This window comes from Oryzias latipes, chromosome 19 (genome assembly GCF_053564925.1).
Source record: "Oryzias latipes strain Hd-rR chromosome 19, Olatipes_Hd-rR_3.1".
Taxonomy (NCBI): Eukaryota; Metazoa; Chordata; class Actinopteri; order Beloniformes; family Adrianichthyidae; genus Oryzias; species Oryzias latipes.
Window position 1 is genome coordinate 29,699,747 of NC_136255.1, and position 14,156 is coordinate 29,713,902.

Here is a 14,156-nt window from a genome sequence, read left to right on the forward strand (position 1 = left end):
TGAAATTGTAAAGAATATACGTCTGTATAATTAATAAATGGGGGAAGCTAAAAAGGCAAATGACGACCTGGAAGAACAGTGTGTTTTTTTTTTTTTTTTACCTCAAATATACATTCATCTATTTAGGTTGCACAATACAGCTCCATGCATTACATCTTTGCTCTTATTTCATTATACTAAATACCAAAAATGATTTACTATTAAGTATGTATCATTATAACTTGAGGTATGATCATTTGCAATTGCCATAGCTGTGACAATCCAACACAAAAACCTGATATCTGGTTATATGACAAATTTTTTGTATGTTTTTTATTGTAAACTTTTGTTTATAATTTCACAACAAATGTGTCCTACCTCTATGGTATATCATACATGTGAGCATGTTGAGCAATAAAAAATGTAGATCAAACCCTTTCATTTGAACATTTTTATTAACAACAATTAGAAAGCAGTAACACAAACAACAATAATAATTTAAAAGGTCAATCTGATCAACAGAGGTGCCTTTGGGGTTTATTTTTTGGTGTTCCTTTTTTCCACCCACTGTGGAGACCATGTTTTCCCACTGCAAAAAATACATAAATCAATGAATACATAAAAACGGTTAATGACAACATTACAATAAAAGACAACAAGCTCCAGTGAACTCCAGTTTGTACTTTATGCTACCATGCTCACAGTTATGTTACTGCAAATTCATTTATCATTTTCTAATTTGACTGACACATTTGTATGGTCATATGTATATTATATATTGTTTATGTCCTTGTTTGTTCCCCTGAAAATATGTCCCTGCGACAATTAAGTATCCTTGCCTAATTTGTTAATTAACTCTTTAGTCAGGAACCTTGGGGTAACCCTGGACCCTGTCTCTAGAGTCTCTAGAGCAAATGTGACAAACTCCAGGCCCGCGGGCCAAATGTGGCCTGCCTTGTCATTTTAAGTGGCCCCCAAAAGCATAAAAGTTTTAAATTTCTTAAATAAAAAATAAAAAATTGGTGTGTATTTATTCATATCTAGGGGGAATCTGACTTGAAATATCAGATTGGGCTATATATTAGGACTTAAACACTTTCCATATAACCTAACCTGATAGAATCAAATTTAAAAAGATTTATGCTGGAGTAACAAGCAAACATATGTTTTCTATGCAACTGAAATTGTCATTTTAAAAAGTTATACTAAATACATAATAAGTTATTCCACATTAAGGAGTAGCTAAATTTATTTTTTATTACATTTACTTACATGTATAAATTATATCTGGCCCTTTGAGGACAACCACTTTGCTGATGTGGCCCTCGGTGAAAATGAGTTTGACACCCCTGGTGTAGAGTCTTGTCTCATGTCTCTGGTTCAGTGTTTGTCTTTTAATCATATAAGAACTATTGTCAAATTGAGTCCAACTGTATCAAAATCTAAAAGGGATATGATTTCCCATGCATTAATTTTATCATGCTGTATTATTTGTAACTTAATAGCTACATGTTTAAATAGGAAATCACATGAATGTTTTCAGGTGGTCCAGAGCACTGCTACAAGGCTAATAACTACACTGGCTCCACATCATGCACAGCCTCCTCTTATACAATCTATAAATAAACAAAAAAAAATTATACATACCACATGGAACATGGCTCCCATTCAACAAACTCCATTAATTTCCCCTGATAAAAGTAAATTTAAAAAATGATTTTTTAAACATAGGCCATCATATTATTACACTTAAGAATTGTGATGCCGTAAATTGTATTTCATACATTCATATGAAAGGCAGATGAAAAGTACACATTTCTACTTCAGATAAGAAATAAAAATAACCTTCTGCTTTTTTGTCTTCAAGACCTGCTTCACTGGGTAAAACTGATCTTCTCCCCCATGGCTGCACTCTGAAAATATAAAAAGCACAATATAAAGGTTTCAAAGAAAGTAAACAGTAGGAAAATGTTTGGGAAAACATTTGTATGATGAATTTCCAAATGAAACTTCATGTTGTCTGTGGTTTTGCAAAAGCAAACACTAAATGCTGTAATGTATTTTATACATGGACACATAGTCGGTGACAACTAAATTATAAAATTTTTTTTTTTTAAAGCTGTATAGCATCAAATAACTAATTACTATCTCAGTTCACTGTCTTCTTATTGCCTTCTTATTTTGAAGCAGTAATGAAGTCTGGCCAGCTGATTTTCATTGAGACAAATGCTTCTCAAACACTAAACTTTTTTTTGAAACAGTTGAATTTAGAGCTTTGGGAAGCTTTGTTTTCTCCATCACTAATTAGAAGCACTTATAGCATGCACAGCTTCACCATTTAGTTGTGGTTATAAGCTACTACACAGTATTTGTATATGTTCAAAAAAAACAAAGAAATGGCCAGATCACAACAGTTTTTCCTTAGGTCATTTATAACTGTTGCTGAAAATTAAGTCAAAACCTGTAAATCACTTTTTGAGTGATTTTGCAAACATTTCACACAACATACTAACAAATCCTAATGATAACATGACCTTCTTCGCAAAAGTAGATTATGAATGTCACATTTATTTTTTCATGAACAAGTTACATGTAAAAATAATGTCAATTAAATATATGATATTAATATAGATTTGACAGTCAAACTATCAAAAAGTTAAATTAATCTGCTGCAACATAACTGAAAGTATATTTTATATATATATATATATATACACACACATATATATAAAAAAGCTAATGTTCTATTAACAAAAAAGAAATTGCTGCAACATAACTGAAATTATATTTTATGTATATATATAAAATATAATTTTAGATATGTTGCAGCAATTTCTTTTTTGTTAATAGAACATTAGCTTTTTATTTTCTTTTTCTAGTCTTTTTGTTATTACTGTTTGTCAATTTTTTGCTGCTAGCATTTTAAGTATCCTTGTGAGGAACACATAACTCTGTTAAGTCCACATAAAGGTAACCTCAATTTTAAATAGTTGACTAAGGTCATTAAGCATGTCATTTAGAAGATACAATAACATTGTCTATGTTTGTATCTGAAGCTGTTGATAGCAAATAAAAGATAACCCATTTACCTCCAGGTGAATCTTTCTTGTTATCTCTTTTTTTCTTTTTCTTTGCTGGAACACCTGCTAGAAATAAAGAACATTTTCTGTAAATTATATTGTTGATTTCAATTAATATTATGCAAACATTTAAGCCCACAGTTTTTCCAGTGTGATTTAAATAAACAAAAAGAATGCTCTTTTGACACCATTTCAACATCTTACAATATGTTGTGGTTTTAACATGTATTTCAGAAGACTACGTCACCATATTATTAAAATGTTATGAATCTGCATACTGGTTGAAGGCTGGATGGATGATGCAGTTGAAGGTTGAATGGCTGGTGAGGCTGAAGGCTGGATGGATGGTGCAGTTGAAGGTTGAATGGCTGGTGAGGCTGAAGGCTGGATGGATGGTGCAGTTGAAGGTTGAATGGCTGGTGAGGCTGAAGGCTGGATGGATGGTGCAGTTGAAGGTTGAATGGCTGGTGAGGCTGAAGGCTGGATGGATGGTGCAGTTGAAGGTTGAATGGCTGGTGAGGCTGAAGGCTGGATGACTGGACCAGAGGGCATTTGAAGGCTCGTCCAACCTCAATGGGGAAAATAAATAAAATAATCTAAATGCAGTTGTCTTGTTATGCATATAATTTTTTTTGTCTTGAAATACATTTGCTAAATTTAAACATATCACAATTTTACAACTTGTTTTACTTTTTTAGATCAGATATACATTTATTCCAACACATTGGATAGATTTAATGTACTACAATTCCTTCTACAGAATAAAATAATACCGGTACTATAAAAACTAAAGTTAATCAAATCAAAAGTGACAAATAAAGCAGCACAATAACCGTGAAAAATATATCACTATATACTCCAAGTGTTTTAGATTAGTCAAACGTTATTATTTTTTCTACCTCTAGAAATAATGACAAATTTGAATGCACTAATCCTAGGAACAAACTGGGCTGAAATAATAAACATTTTCAGACAGAAATACTTACCATTGATCATTAGCTCATATAGGTCTTTCATGCGGTCCAGACACTGTCCAGCTTGATCGGTTAATTGCCACCTAGGGTGAATGACATGTGTATGCCACGTAGATGTTTTCTTTCCAGGTCTGGCAATAAACACAACGGCTTTTTGTCCCAAAGTATTCAACTTTTCCACCTAAAAAAATTGTTACATCATCAGTAATAACTAAAATTATAAAATACAATTGCAGACATAAAACACGTACCAAAACCGATGCCTCATCCAAAACATGTGTGGTGGTTTTGTTTTTCTTGTGTTTTTGCAACCAAGTCTCCTTTTTGGATTGAAACTTCTCCAGTTTTTTGGCAAGCCTTTGCCTCATTGGCTGGATTGTTTGGCATACTTTACATGTCTTAGTTGCCACACCAATCACAGCTTTGCAGCTGACACAAAGTTTTGTTGTAGATCCTCGTGGCATCTTGACCTGTGAATATATATAAAATATATATAGAAAATATGTTTTGAAAAAAATTAACACTGAAATTGAATTTAAAAAACCCACTTAAGTTCAATAGTATATACTATACATTTGATCGACTAGTCAAACAAACTTACATTTGTGTTCTGGAGTCGAACCACTGGATTTGCATTATTTTCCAGCATAAAAAACATATAAACAAATAAACTTAATGACATGCTGTTTCTATCTAAGGTGTTGAAATTGGGGCACAGCAGAAATTCCATTTAATTGTTTGTTTGTAACCTATTAATTTCGTGGGTGTTTGCTTTCAATAACATAAACCTACAGAGGACCTAGTCTTAACTTTAGTACTTCATATTTTATTCAAAATATTCATTCATGAATTGTAGAATACACTTCTTCATATCAAATTTGATATGACAATAGAAAAAATAAAGTCATTGTTAAATGTGGTCAAGTTTAACTTTATTTAGTACCCCTGTTAAATGGAAAATTAACATGAAGTCTTTTAAGTCAAAATAAACTGCAATTGCTTCACTCTTTTACTATATGTAAATAATAAACAGAAATAGAAATTATCTTCAGATATACATTGACTTTATTTTGTATGTTCCACAATTAGTCAAAATGAAAGATGTTCTATATAATGATTTACTTAAAATGTAAAACTTAAGAGAAGGTGTTTAGATAAATTGTAGTGTTCACATTGAAATTCACAACTAGCTGTAAATTTAAACAACCAAGCACATGTTTGTGGTAGGTTGTTATTGGTTATTGACAATTATATTTTTCACAACTACGTACTACAAAGATCCCAAAAGTACATAGCATTTACATATAGCAGAAACCAGATATTGTGTTGTGGCAGTACTGTCAATCAGCAATCAATGGGCAGTTACTTTGTTTGTAGTAATTATCAGTTATGACATATTACCAAAATGGTGCTAAACCGTTCCACCAGCATTTCAAAAACATTACTACTCCGAAACCGGAAAAACAATTTCTCATTACATTCTTCTCTTTATGTTAGAACTAGTTGTCGTGTCTTACCCTGCTGCCTACGTCTTTGTTTAGGTTCTGACCAACAAAGAAGCACCCTTGCGATCGATATGAGGTAGTTTCATTAGCTGGCACCGACCGACCCGCGTGCTGCCAGAACCCGGGCCAGATTAGCTAATGTCATTCAACAGTATGACTCCGTCTAGAGATGTATTAATTTTATAAACTAAAATTCTAAATTACAAAAGTAATACACCGTCATTAAAGTTAACTGTCACTGAAAATATTGTTCGTGGGGGGGGTTAGTTCTGCTTGACTTGTGTCATGCGTGGGTTAGCTGAAATATTAGCTAAGAGGTAAAGCTTGCATGACCAGAAAAAATTATAGATTATTGGTATTTATTTTAAAGTTCAAATAGTTTAGATTTCCCGATGTATGTTCATTTCTTACCGTTTGTAGTCTTGCATCAGCTTCTTGGCAAGCCAGTCCTTTAACTACTCACGCGCAGTCATTGCCGCCCCTCCCCCTCTTCAAAGCAAGCGCTCAAGAACAAAGCATAGGCCCCTTTTTATACTTTCATTTGATATAGAATTAAACTTTAGCTTTGAAAACTTTCAGAGCCTGTCACATTAAAATATATAATTTATGAATTTCATACATTGTTTACCTATTAACATCTAAATTAATTTACACCTGCGGAAAAAATTTAAATATATTGGAATGGATATGCATATGTGCATCAATGGATATCAAGGGGTTAAACGTTTTCGGTATGATCAAAATTTTATGTGGATGTGAGAGATGAGGTCTTGAGATCAATTCAAATTGCATATTGCCATTTACTCCCAAAAAATAATGTACGTATGTTCAGCTCCTGATACTTAGCTTCAGGTTGGACCCAAGGGGATGGATCATACATCCTATGTGTGATCCATTGTTTTCCAAGAAAAACAGTAACATTGATATATATACAGTGAGGTCAATAAGTATTTGATCACCCTGTGATTCAGCAAGTTCTCACAATTTTAAAACATGGAGGTGTCTAAATTTTTCATCATATGTGCATTTCCACAGTGAGAGACAGAATCTGAAGAAACATTCAGAAATCACGTTGTACAATTTCTTTGTAAAAGTCTGTGACAAATACGTTTTTGATCACTTGAGTTAAACAACTTTGATATTTGGTACAGAAGCCGTTGTTAATCAATTACAGAGGTCAAACGGTTCATATATTTCTTCACTAGGTTAATACACACTGCATTAGGGATTTTGGCCCACTCCTCTACAGATCTTCTTTAGATCTGTCGGGGTTCGGGGCTGTCGCTGAGCAACACGGAGTTTCAGCTCCCTCCAAAGATTCTCTATTGGATTTAGGTCTGGAGACTGGCTAGGCCACTTCACTCCACCTTACCTTGATATGCTTCTTACGGAACCACTCCTTGGTTTTCTTGGCTGTTTGCTTCGGGTCATTGTCATGATGAAAGACCCAGCCACGACCCATCTACAACGCTCTGACAGAGGTTAGGAGGTTTTTGCCCAATATCTCACAACACAGAGCCCTGTTCATCCTCTCCTTAATACAGTGCAGTCGTCCTGTCCCTTATGCAGAAAAACACCCTCAGAGCATGATGCTTCCACCTCCGTGCTTCACTGTAGGTATGGTGTTCTTGGGATGATGCTTCTTCTTTCTCCTCCAAACACACTGAATATATTTGAGACCAAAAAGTGCTATATTGGTCTCAGACCACAAGACTTTCTCCAATGACTCGTCTGGATCATCAAGATGGTCATTGCCAGACCTCAGACGGGCGTTGACATGGGCTGACTTCAGCAGGGGAACCTTCCGTGCGATACATGATTTTAAACCATGACGTTTCAATGTATTACTTATAGCCTTGGAAACAGTGGTCCCAGCTCTCTTCAGGTCATTGACCAGCTCCTCCCGTGTAATCCTGGGCTGATTCTTCACCTTCCTTCGCATCATCCATACCCCACGAGATGAGATCTTGCGAGGGGCCCCAGTCCGAGGGACATTGACAGTCATCATTAGCCTCTTCTATTTTCTGACAATTGCTCCAACAGTTGTCCTTTTCTCACCAAGCTGCTTGGCAATTGCCCTATTTAAAAGCAGAACTGCAAGTCTTTGCTGGTCAGAAATCTCTGATAATTAAGTGCTCAAATACTTATTTGTAACAGTAATATACAAATAAATTGTTTACAAAAATCGTATGCGATTTCTGAATGTTTCTTTAGATTCTGGCTCTCACTGTGGAAATGGAAAAATTTTAGACCCCTCCATGTTTCCTAAGGGGGAGAACTTGCTAAATCACAGGGTGATCAAATACTTATTGACCTCACTGTACATACCTACATATATGTATACACATATACATACATATAGTATAATATCCATATCAGAACTAGTTTAATAATACCTTTAAATTATGCAATGTAAAAAGAGTAGTGCAAAATTAAAAATCCACCAATTTCATTCAAGAGAATTTATTGGTCAATTATCACAGTTTACTTATGTTCTTCTGGAGACATTTGGGGGTGGGGTGGGCATGGCGGTGTCAAATATCTTCATCCGAGGAACTACTGTCTAAGTTTTCCTCATCTGTGGAAGAGTCATCTAAACACAATGCTTGCAATCCCAAAACATTCTGGTATATTTTGCGTGCAGCATCCTGTCGAGCACGGAGTTCTGTCGACCTTCTTTTCAGCAAACACAGTAGCCCCTCTCGTCCTTGCTCTGTCAAGGCGTCAGTGTTGCCTGACGATGACAAAAAGACAAATTAAAATCAAGTGTCTTTCCATATTTTCATTTATAAAAGAATGTTTTACCAACTTTGCTCAGTGATCCCTTCAGAAATCTGAGAAGAAAGCTCTTCAAGCATCCCAACCGCATTCCTTAGGTACTCCCAGTGCTGCTTAACTTCCCGAACCACAATGACCTTCTCTTCTTTCAACCTGGTCAGCAGCATTACCTTGTCAAATAGCTGCTTCTTCTTAACCATGTCACCATGACCTAAAATTCAGCACAGTTACAGTCATTTCAAATCCCCATTAAAATTCATCTAAAGTTAGGTATTAAAGTTTTTTGTTGAATAAAAAAACAAAACAAAAAAAACGTACATTCCCAAGGCCAGAAATAGTTCTCATGAGCCAAAAGCACATCAGAAGAAGGTAATTTCTCTGTTTCAGACAAATCAGTGTTTCGTTTTGTGATGGCATCGTCTAAGGCTCTCTTTTCTGTAGCAATCTTCTTTCGTAATAGATGACGCCGTTTGTTGCCATCTAGAGGGGAAAAAAAGTTCATGCATACCCAGCTTTATCTTACAAGAGTATTTCAGACATTTTCAATAACTTTTTATTTTTTTCCCCTCACCAGCCTTGCGATACAATTCATATTTCCTCTGTTTAATGCTCAGATACAGTCCTTCAATGGTTTTTTCAAGGTCATTATGACCAGTTGAATCTTGTGGGGAGAAAAGTAGAAGTAATTAAAATTATTTGAAGAACACAAGGTGCTTTGACAGTTTGACTTGGGCCAAAATTCTATAAAAAGGCATTCATTTGGAGGTTTACTAATATAAATGTCATTGGAATTAAAAAAAAAAGAACAATTTTTGTGTGTCTGTCTGTCTATAATTTTTTTCCCCCAATAAGCTTCACAGTACCTGCAGCCCAATTTTTTACATCAGACACCCATTGCTGGACAGTGTCTTCTTGTATCGACAGCTCTTTAGTTAGTTGGTCAAGATCTGCCAATGCTTCAGAAATCCTTTGTGCGGTCTGTCAAAAATATTGCAACATTGTTGAACAGTGTTTGAATGAAAGAAGTCTAAGAGTCATGGAAAATGGATGTCTAGTTTTTACCTTGATGTATCTTTTTGCTAGAATCTGGTCAAGCTTTTCCACCTTCCGCTTGTTCCATCCAATAGCCTGTATCGTAAGGATATCTGTGCGTACTTCAAGCACAACATATATTAGCCCAGCATAACAAAAAACAATACATTTTTATAATATACTTACCAGCTTTGGACATGTATTTAGAACATATGGCTGCCCGAGACAGGAAGCTGTTCACTTGCTCAACCTCCTCCCCCATTGTTATTCCTGCTCCCTCTTGGTTTCGACCTCCCCACTGCAACTGCAACAAATGTGATTTGTTTCCGTTAGCATTGAGTTTAATATCTGGAGTGATAGTGCAAAAGAGGTTGGCAATCATTACCTCACACATCCAGGAATGTGCTTTAGCATGCATGATTGAGAGGAAAGGATGCATTGTCAACAACCCCTGTAGTTCAGGACAGTGGCGCACAACCTTCTGCAGATATGGCCAATATTTGCACACCACATCGGAGCAGAAAAACCCTACATTCTGAGCAGCAAGTTCTTTTTGGAGAAAGAGAGGATATGCAAAAATTTCTCCACGGAACATATTGAGTCCTTTCAACAAGACCCCATGACGGCACACAGCAACCTCAACACCTTCCTCATCCACTTTGCTGGCAGATTTGTGAGAGGACTCTCGTGCTGCTAACCACTCGCCTCCTCCACATCTTCCCTTTCCAGGATTCTATTACAGATGACCAAAAGATATACAAATTTGATTGTTGTATATTAAGATGCATGGAATATTTTGAGAAACTTAATACACTTTTAAAAAAGTCGACCTTACATGTCGTGTTGCACCATGGATATAGTCCACAAAAGAGGCCACCTCTGTATCTTTCGCCAAAAAAACACCGTCAAAAAATCCATCAGGTCTAATGGAAAAAAAAAAAACATGTTAAAATTACATCCATAGAAAATTCAACATAACATTGAAAATGTTTACCCCATACCCTGGTTGGCTTCTGAAGCGGTAAAGTTTGCGGTTCCCATCCACTGCAACAGCCAACATGGAGGGGGTGCATGCTGGGCACTTAAAGTGATGCACCAGTGACAGCCTCTCAACTTCAAATTTGGCATAGGACCACTCCAGAAAAGATTTCTGCATGGTGTCGCCACATATTTTTCCACTCTGGTTCAAAACAAAACGAAAAGAAAACAAAAAAAAGACAAAAGTTAAAGATACAACAGTCAATGTAAAACACAGTTGTTGCCTCAATTATGTAACTTACTCGACCAAAGACTTTAGTGCGCTGTTCAAGCATTCCGACAAAAGCATGCCTTGACATTCCTGGTGCAGTAATTTTAAGATCTTCATATGATGTGAACAAATCCACTGTATATAAAGTCTCAAAATGTACTGTGGCTGGCCAATATCCACTTTCAACCAAATCACCAATGCCAACATCCCAGGTTTTTCCACAGGAACAGGTAACATTTGGCAGGGATAGGTTGTATCGTCCTTTAAAATAAATAAATCACATTTTATTACAGTATAACTTTGAAAGACTATTATTTTGAAAAAAAGAAGAAAGGAACATTACCATTCATTCCAATCAGAATCACTTGTTTTCCTGCAGAAAATTCTGTTTGACCAGTAGAGCAGTCACAGCAGGGAAGGACGACAGGCAAAAGGCATGCTTGTAAAAGTAAACAATTCATATTAGTTAAAACATAAAATATTATCTGCAAATGTGTTTTATTTCTCAAAGGAAAAAATAATGCATCTTTTTTTTTTTTTTTTTAAGATTTTTAAACAAGCGTTGAGGGTGGTTTTGATTTATTTAACAAATTTAAAAGGCCCATGTGATTTTAATGAGAAAAAGTACCTCTTTCGTGGAAAGTAAGTTTTCCTCCCTCTTCCTTGATGAAAGTGGTTGGTGGGAGTGGCCTATAAAATCCCTCCACCGTCGCTGATCGGTTGTGAAGTACTCTGTCATGTACAGCCAAATCACATGACGCACAATAAAGTGGTCTTGGCAAACAGTCGTGACACACTATTACTGCAACCTGAGAGCGACAGTGATGGCATTGTCCCCCTTTTGGCTTCCCAGATTGCAACATCTGATCGACCATAAAAGGTCTCAACACTGTCCACTTTTCCAAGGACGAAGCTTTCCTAGCCGTCCAGTGTGATGGAGTTGGGTCTTCAGCGGGGCCCAGAAGGTCTTGAACCTCTTTGATGAGGGACCCTATTGAGGAAAAAGAAGAAACAGGGGGGGTGTTACAGTATGTAAAAGTAGATTCTGAAAATGTGTTCCACGTGATTAAGAACTCCAAAAGGCTATGAATACGTGACAATGTTTTCATCTTCAGAGCATAATGGATTTATAAATGGCAGTCGCAAAATGGTTGTATCAATTAGATTTTCACTTTGTGAAATTGAGGACTTTCTTCGCCTTTAAAAAAAAAAGTAGTGAGCATGGTGCCCGAATTTTAGCATCCAACCACTAGATATTCCTGCATTATATAGTTTTTTAGCAGTTATGGATTGAGGGGAATTCATGCAGCAACTGTTTAGACAGAAAAAAATTGAGGTAAACTATGTAGATCAACTACATTTTAATATACTTTAAATTGTTCTCAGAAAAAAAAAGTTCTGAGGACAACTGTATCAATAACTTACCTATATCGTGAGAAGGTTCTGTCACACTCTGCTGTCCACTAGTAGATGGCATGCACAATTGGTCTACATTTGGACTTTGAGCCATTGTTGGAGTTCCTGAAATAAATAAGAGCACGAGTAAAGAGAATTATCTGCCAGACATACAGGCCTTTCACTGTTCTGGTTGCTTAGCATCCTAGAGCTGAAACAAATGCTTATTTTTGGATAGTGCACTATGGAGAAAGTTATAGCAGTTTTTCAATTCTAGCCACATTACTCAAAATCCAGAACTTCCTAATTGAGACAAGTTTAATAACATATTAAAGGTAATTATTGTGGTCCTTGGAATGGTGTACGCATAGATAGCCTTGATAATACCCTGCTAACATCTTGGCCTGTTAGGCATCATATAGACTAAAACAATCTATATGTGTTTTATAATACAGAAAACGCCCATGATAAAAAAATAAATAAAAAGACACTGAAATGAACTTGCCTTTCACTAAATTCCAGTAATCCCTCGCCAAATTCCAGTTCACCCTTTACAAAGACAGTGGAAAGTAGGTTTTCCATATTTGTATTGTACGACTAAAAAGGATTTAGAACTAGTGGGGTCTTGTTATTAGAGTGGGAGTAAATGGAGGCGTTTCACACAGCCTTATCCCCTTCTATCATGATTGGCTATTTTTTTATTATTATTATTATTATTATTATTATTATTATGATGATGATGATGATGATGATGATGATGATGATGTCCCCCCACCCCGTCACTGGCCTTGTGGGCAGCGGGAGCGCCAGGGGGGTTGGGCCACTTAGTCTAGTTCTCTGAATGGTAGCCCAAATTGTTTCACCATTTTCACCCTAAAGTGCTATAAGCTAACCACTTTTTCCAAATCTAAATTCCAAAAGCCAGTGCCCTTTAACTCCCCTAGGAAGTCTGCCAAAACGAGTGTGCGTCCATGCTCACCACATTGGCATGTTTAGACCACAATGCATTGCGTTTGAATGAGTTTTTTTTATTTAATGTAAATATAATTTTTCAAAAAGGATGGTGTCCGAGTACTTTTTAAAAATCGAGGTATCAATAGCCCCCCCCCAATTCTATTCTGGTTCTGCCAAAATTACAAAAACAAATCTAGACTTGTACCGCGAAAGCCACGTGTGTGCCTGATGCCAAACCTTGTGTGGCCATCTTGTCAGCAGCTTCCTACTTCCCTTGATTCCATCCCCTTTCCTTTGTTGTTTTAAAAGTGCAACAAGCAATGTGACCAGGTTTACTCACTTTTGGATGAAACAGGTTTCCGCCGCTCTCCTGTTCTACGACGTTTAGGCAAAGGATTTCCATACTCGTCCTCCTCGTGTCTAACAAAGGTCACTGGGCCTGTTCCCGACGGTTGTACAGCTGCAGGCTGTTTACGCTACAAAATAAAGTTATAAAGACATACACGATGTCACTGGTTATATAAATAAACGTTTTTTTTTTTTCATTTTTACAAAATTCAATGAAATCGAACCCACCTTGAATTCTTCTATAAGCGCGTCTGCGAGAAATAAAGCGTCATCGACTTTGTCCCCTACCGGCTCCATCGCGATCCACAAAGCATGTAAAACTCCAGGGGGTTTAAATAGGTAGTGGGTGTCACCATTTAGTTGCCCAACCCGTGGACTGACGAAACAAGCCTGCTTTGTGTAAATATTTTTTGTTTAAATTACTCAAAAGACATGTGGCTACACTAAAGTTTAATTTCTTTTTCCTAGAGATGGATCTGTAAATATGACAAAGAAAAAATCGTATGAAGAAAAAAAATGTAGCTAGGACGCCGGTGTAAAGGACACCGGTTTTGACTGGTCTTGGTATTTTCTATAAAAACATTTAGTAGAACTCATTACTATAAAACTAATAAATTTAGTGTCCATTTCTCGCAGTAAAAGCAATTAAAACGAATCAAAAGTCAGTAAATTGTCTCAAACGTTAACCTCAATTGTCTTTTTCAATAAAAAAAAGAAAACCGTGGCTTCCTTCCGGTTCGCCGGTAGCGTCCGTAGCTACCACCATAGCAACATAAAAATGTTCCGTTGATACTATTTTGTTGAGTGATATAAAACAAAGTGTTTATAAAGCCAATAATAATAAATTCACATCAAAAACCCA

General features: G+C 36.1%; 1 protein-coding gene and 1 long non-coding RNA gene across 7 annotated transcripts; both read right to left on the reverse strand.

The window, feature by feature from the left end:
* Nucleotides 1-415: 415 nt before the first annotated feature.
* LOC111947163 (uncharacterized) lies at nt 416-6,888 on the reverse strand. Of its 4 annotated transcripts, none has more exons than XR_013651481.1 (8): nt 5,950-6,888; nt 4,285-4,503; nt 4,046-4,214; nt 3,338-3,628; nt 3,069-3,122; nt 1,825-1,892; nt 1,627-1,670; nt 416-568 (listed from the first exon to the last, which is right to left on the reverse strand). It is a non-coding gene; the product is annotated as an uncharacterized LOC111947163 (long non-coding RNA). The 4 variants fall into 4 exon arrangements; XR_013651478.1 differs by having other exon boundaries at nt 3,069-3,125; XR_013651479.1 differs by having other exon boundaries at nt 3,069-3,125; nt 5,551-6,888.
* A 1,097-nt stretch (nt 6,889-7,985) lies between these two features.
* Nucleotides 7,986-13,738, reverse strand: LOC144987723 (uncharacterized). Of its 3 annotated transcripts, XM_078936958.1 has the most exons (16): nt 13,523-13,738; nt 13,287-13,422; nt 12,023-12,118; nt 11,226-11,588; nt 10,941-11,036; nt 10,629-10,858; nt 10,350-10,528; nt 10,184-10,271; nt 9,734-10,081; nt 9,535-9,652; nt 9,379-9,470; nt 9,180-9,294; nt 8,888-8,977; nt 8,635-8,796; nt 8,348-8,527; nt 7,986-8,272 (listed from the first exon to the last, which is right to left on the reverse strand). In XM_078936958.1, the coding sequence occupies exons 1-16, from the start codon at nt 13,589-13,591 to the stop codon at nt 8,073-8,075; spliced, it is 2,562 nt and encodes an 853-aa protein (XP_078793084.1). In that variant the 5' UTR covers nt 13,592-13,738; the 3' UTR covers nt 7,986-8,072. The 3 variants fall into 3 exon arrangements, with proteins under 3 accessions (XP_078793084.1, XP_078793085.1, XP_078793086.1); XM_078936959.1 differs by lacking the exons at nt 13,287-13,422; nt 13,523-13,738 and adding an exon at nt 12,498-12,616; XM_078936960.1 differs by lacking the exons at nt 11,226-11,588; nt 12,023-12,118.
* Between the last annotated feature and the right edge of the window lie 418 nt (nt 13,739-14,156).

Coding starts and splice junctions, on each gene's coding strand:
- LOC144987723 (XM_078936958.1), bottom strand. CDS start 13,591: ATGGAGCCGGTAGGGGACAAAGTCGATGACGCTTTATTTCTCGCAGAC. Junction 12,119..13,286: donor GAAACCTGTTTCATCCAAAA/GTGAGTAAACCT, acceptor TATTTATTTCAG/GAACTCCAACAATGGCTCAA. Junction 10,529..10,628: donor GCACTAAAGTCTTTGGTCGA/GTAAGTTACATA, acceptor GTTTTGAACCAG/AGTGGAAAAATATGTGGCGA.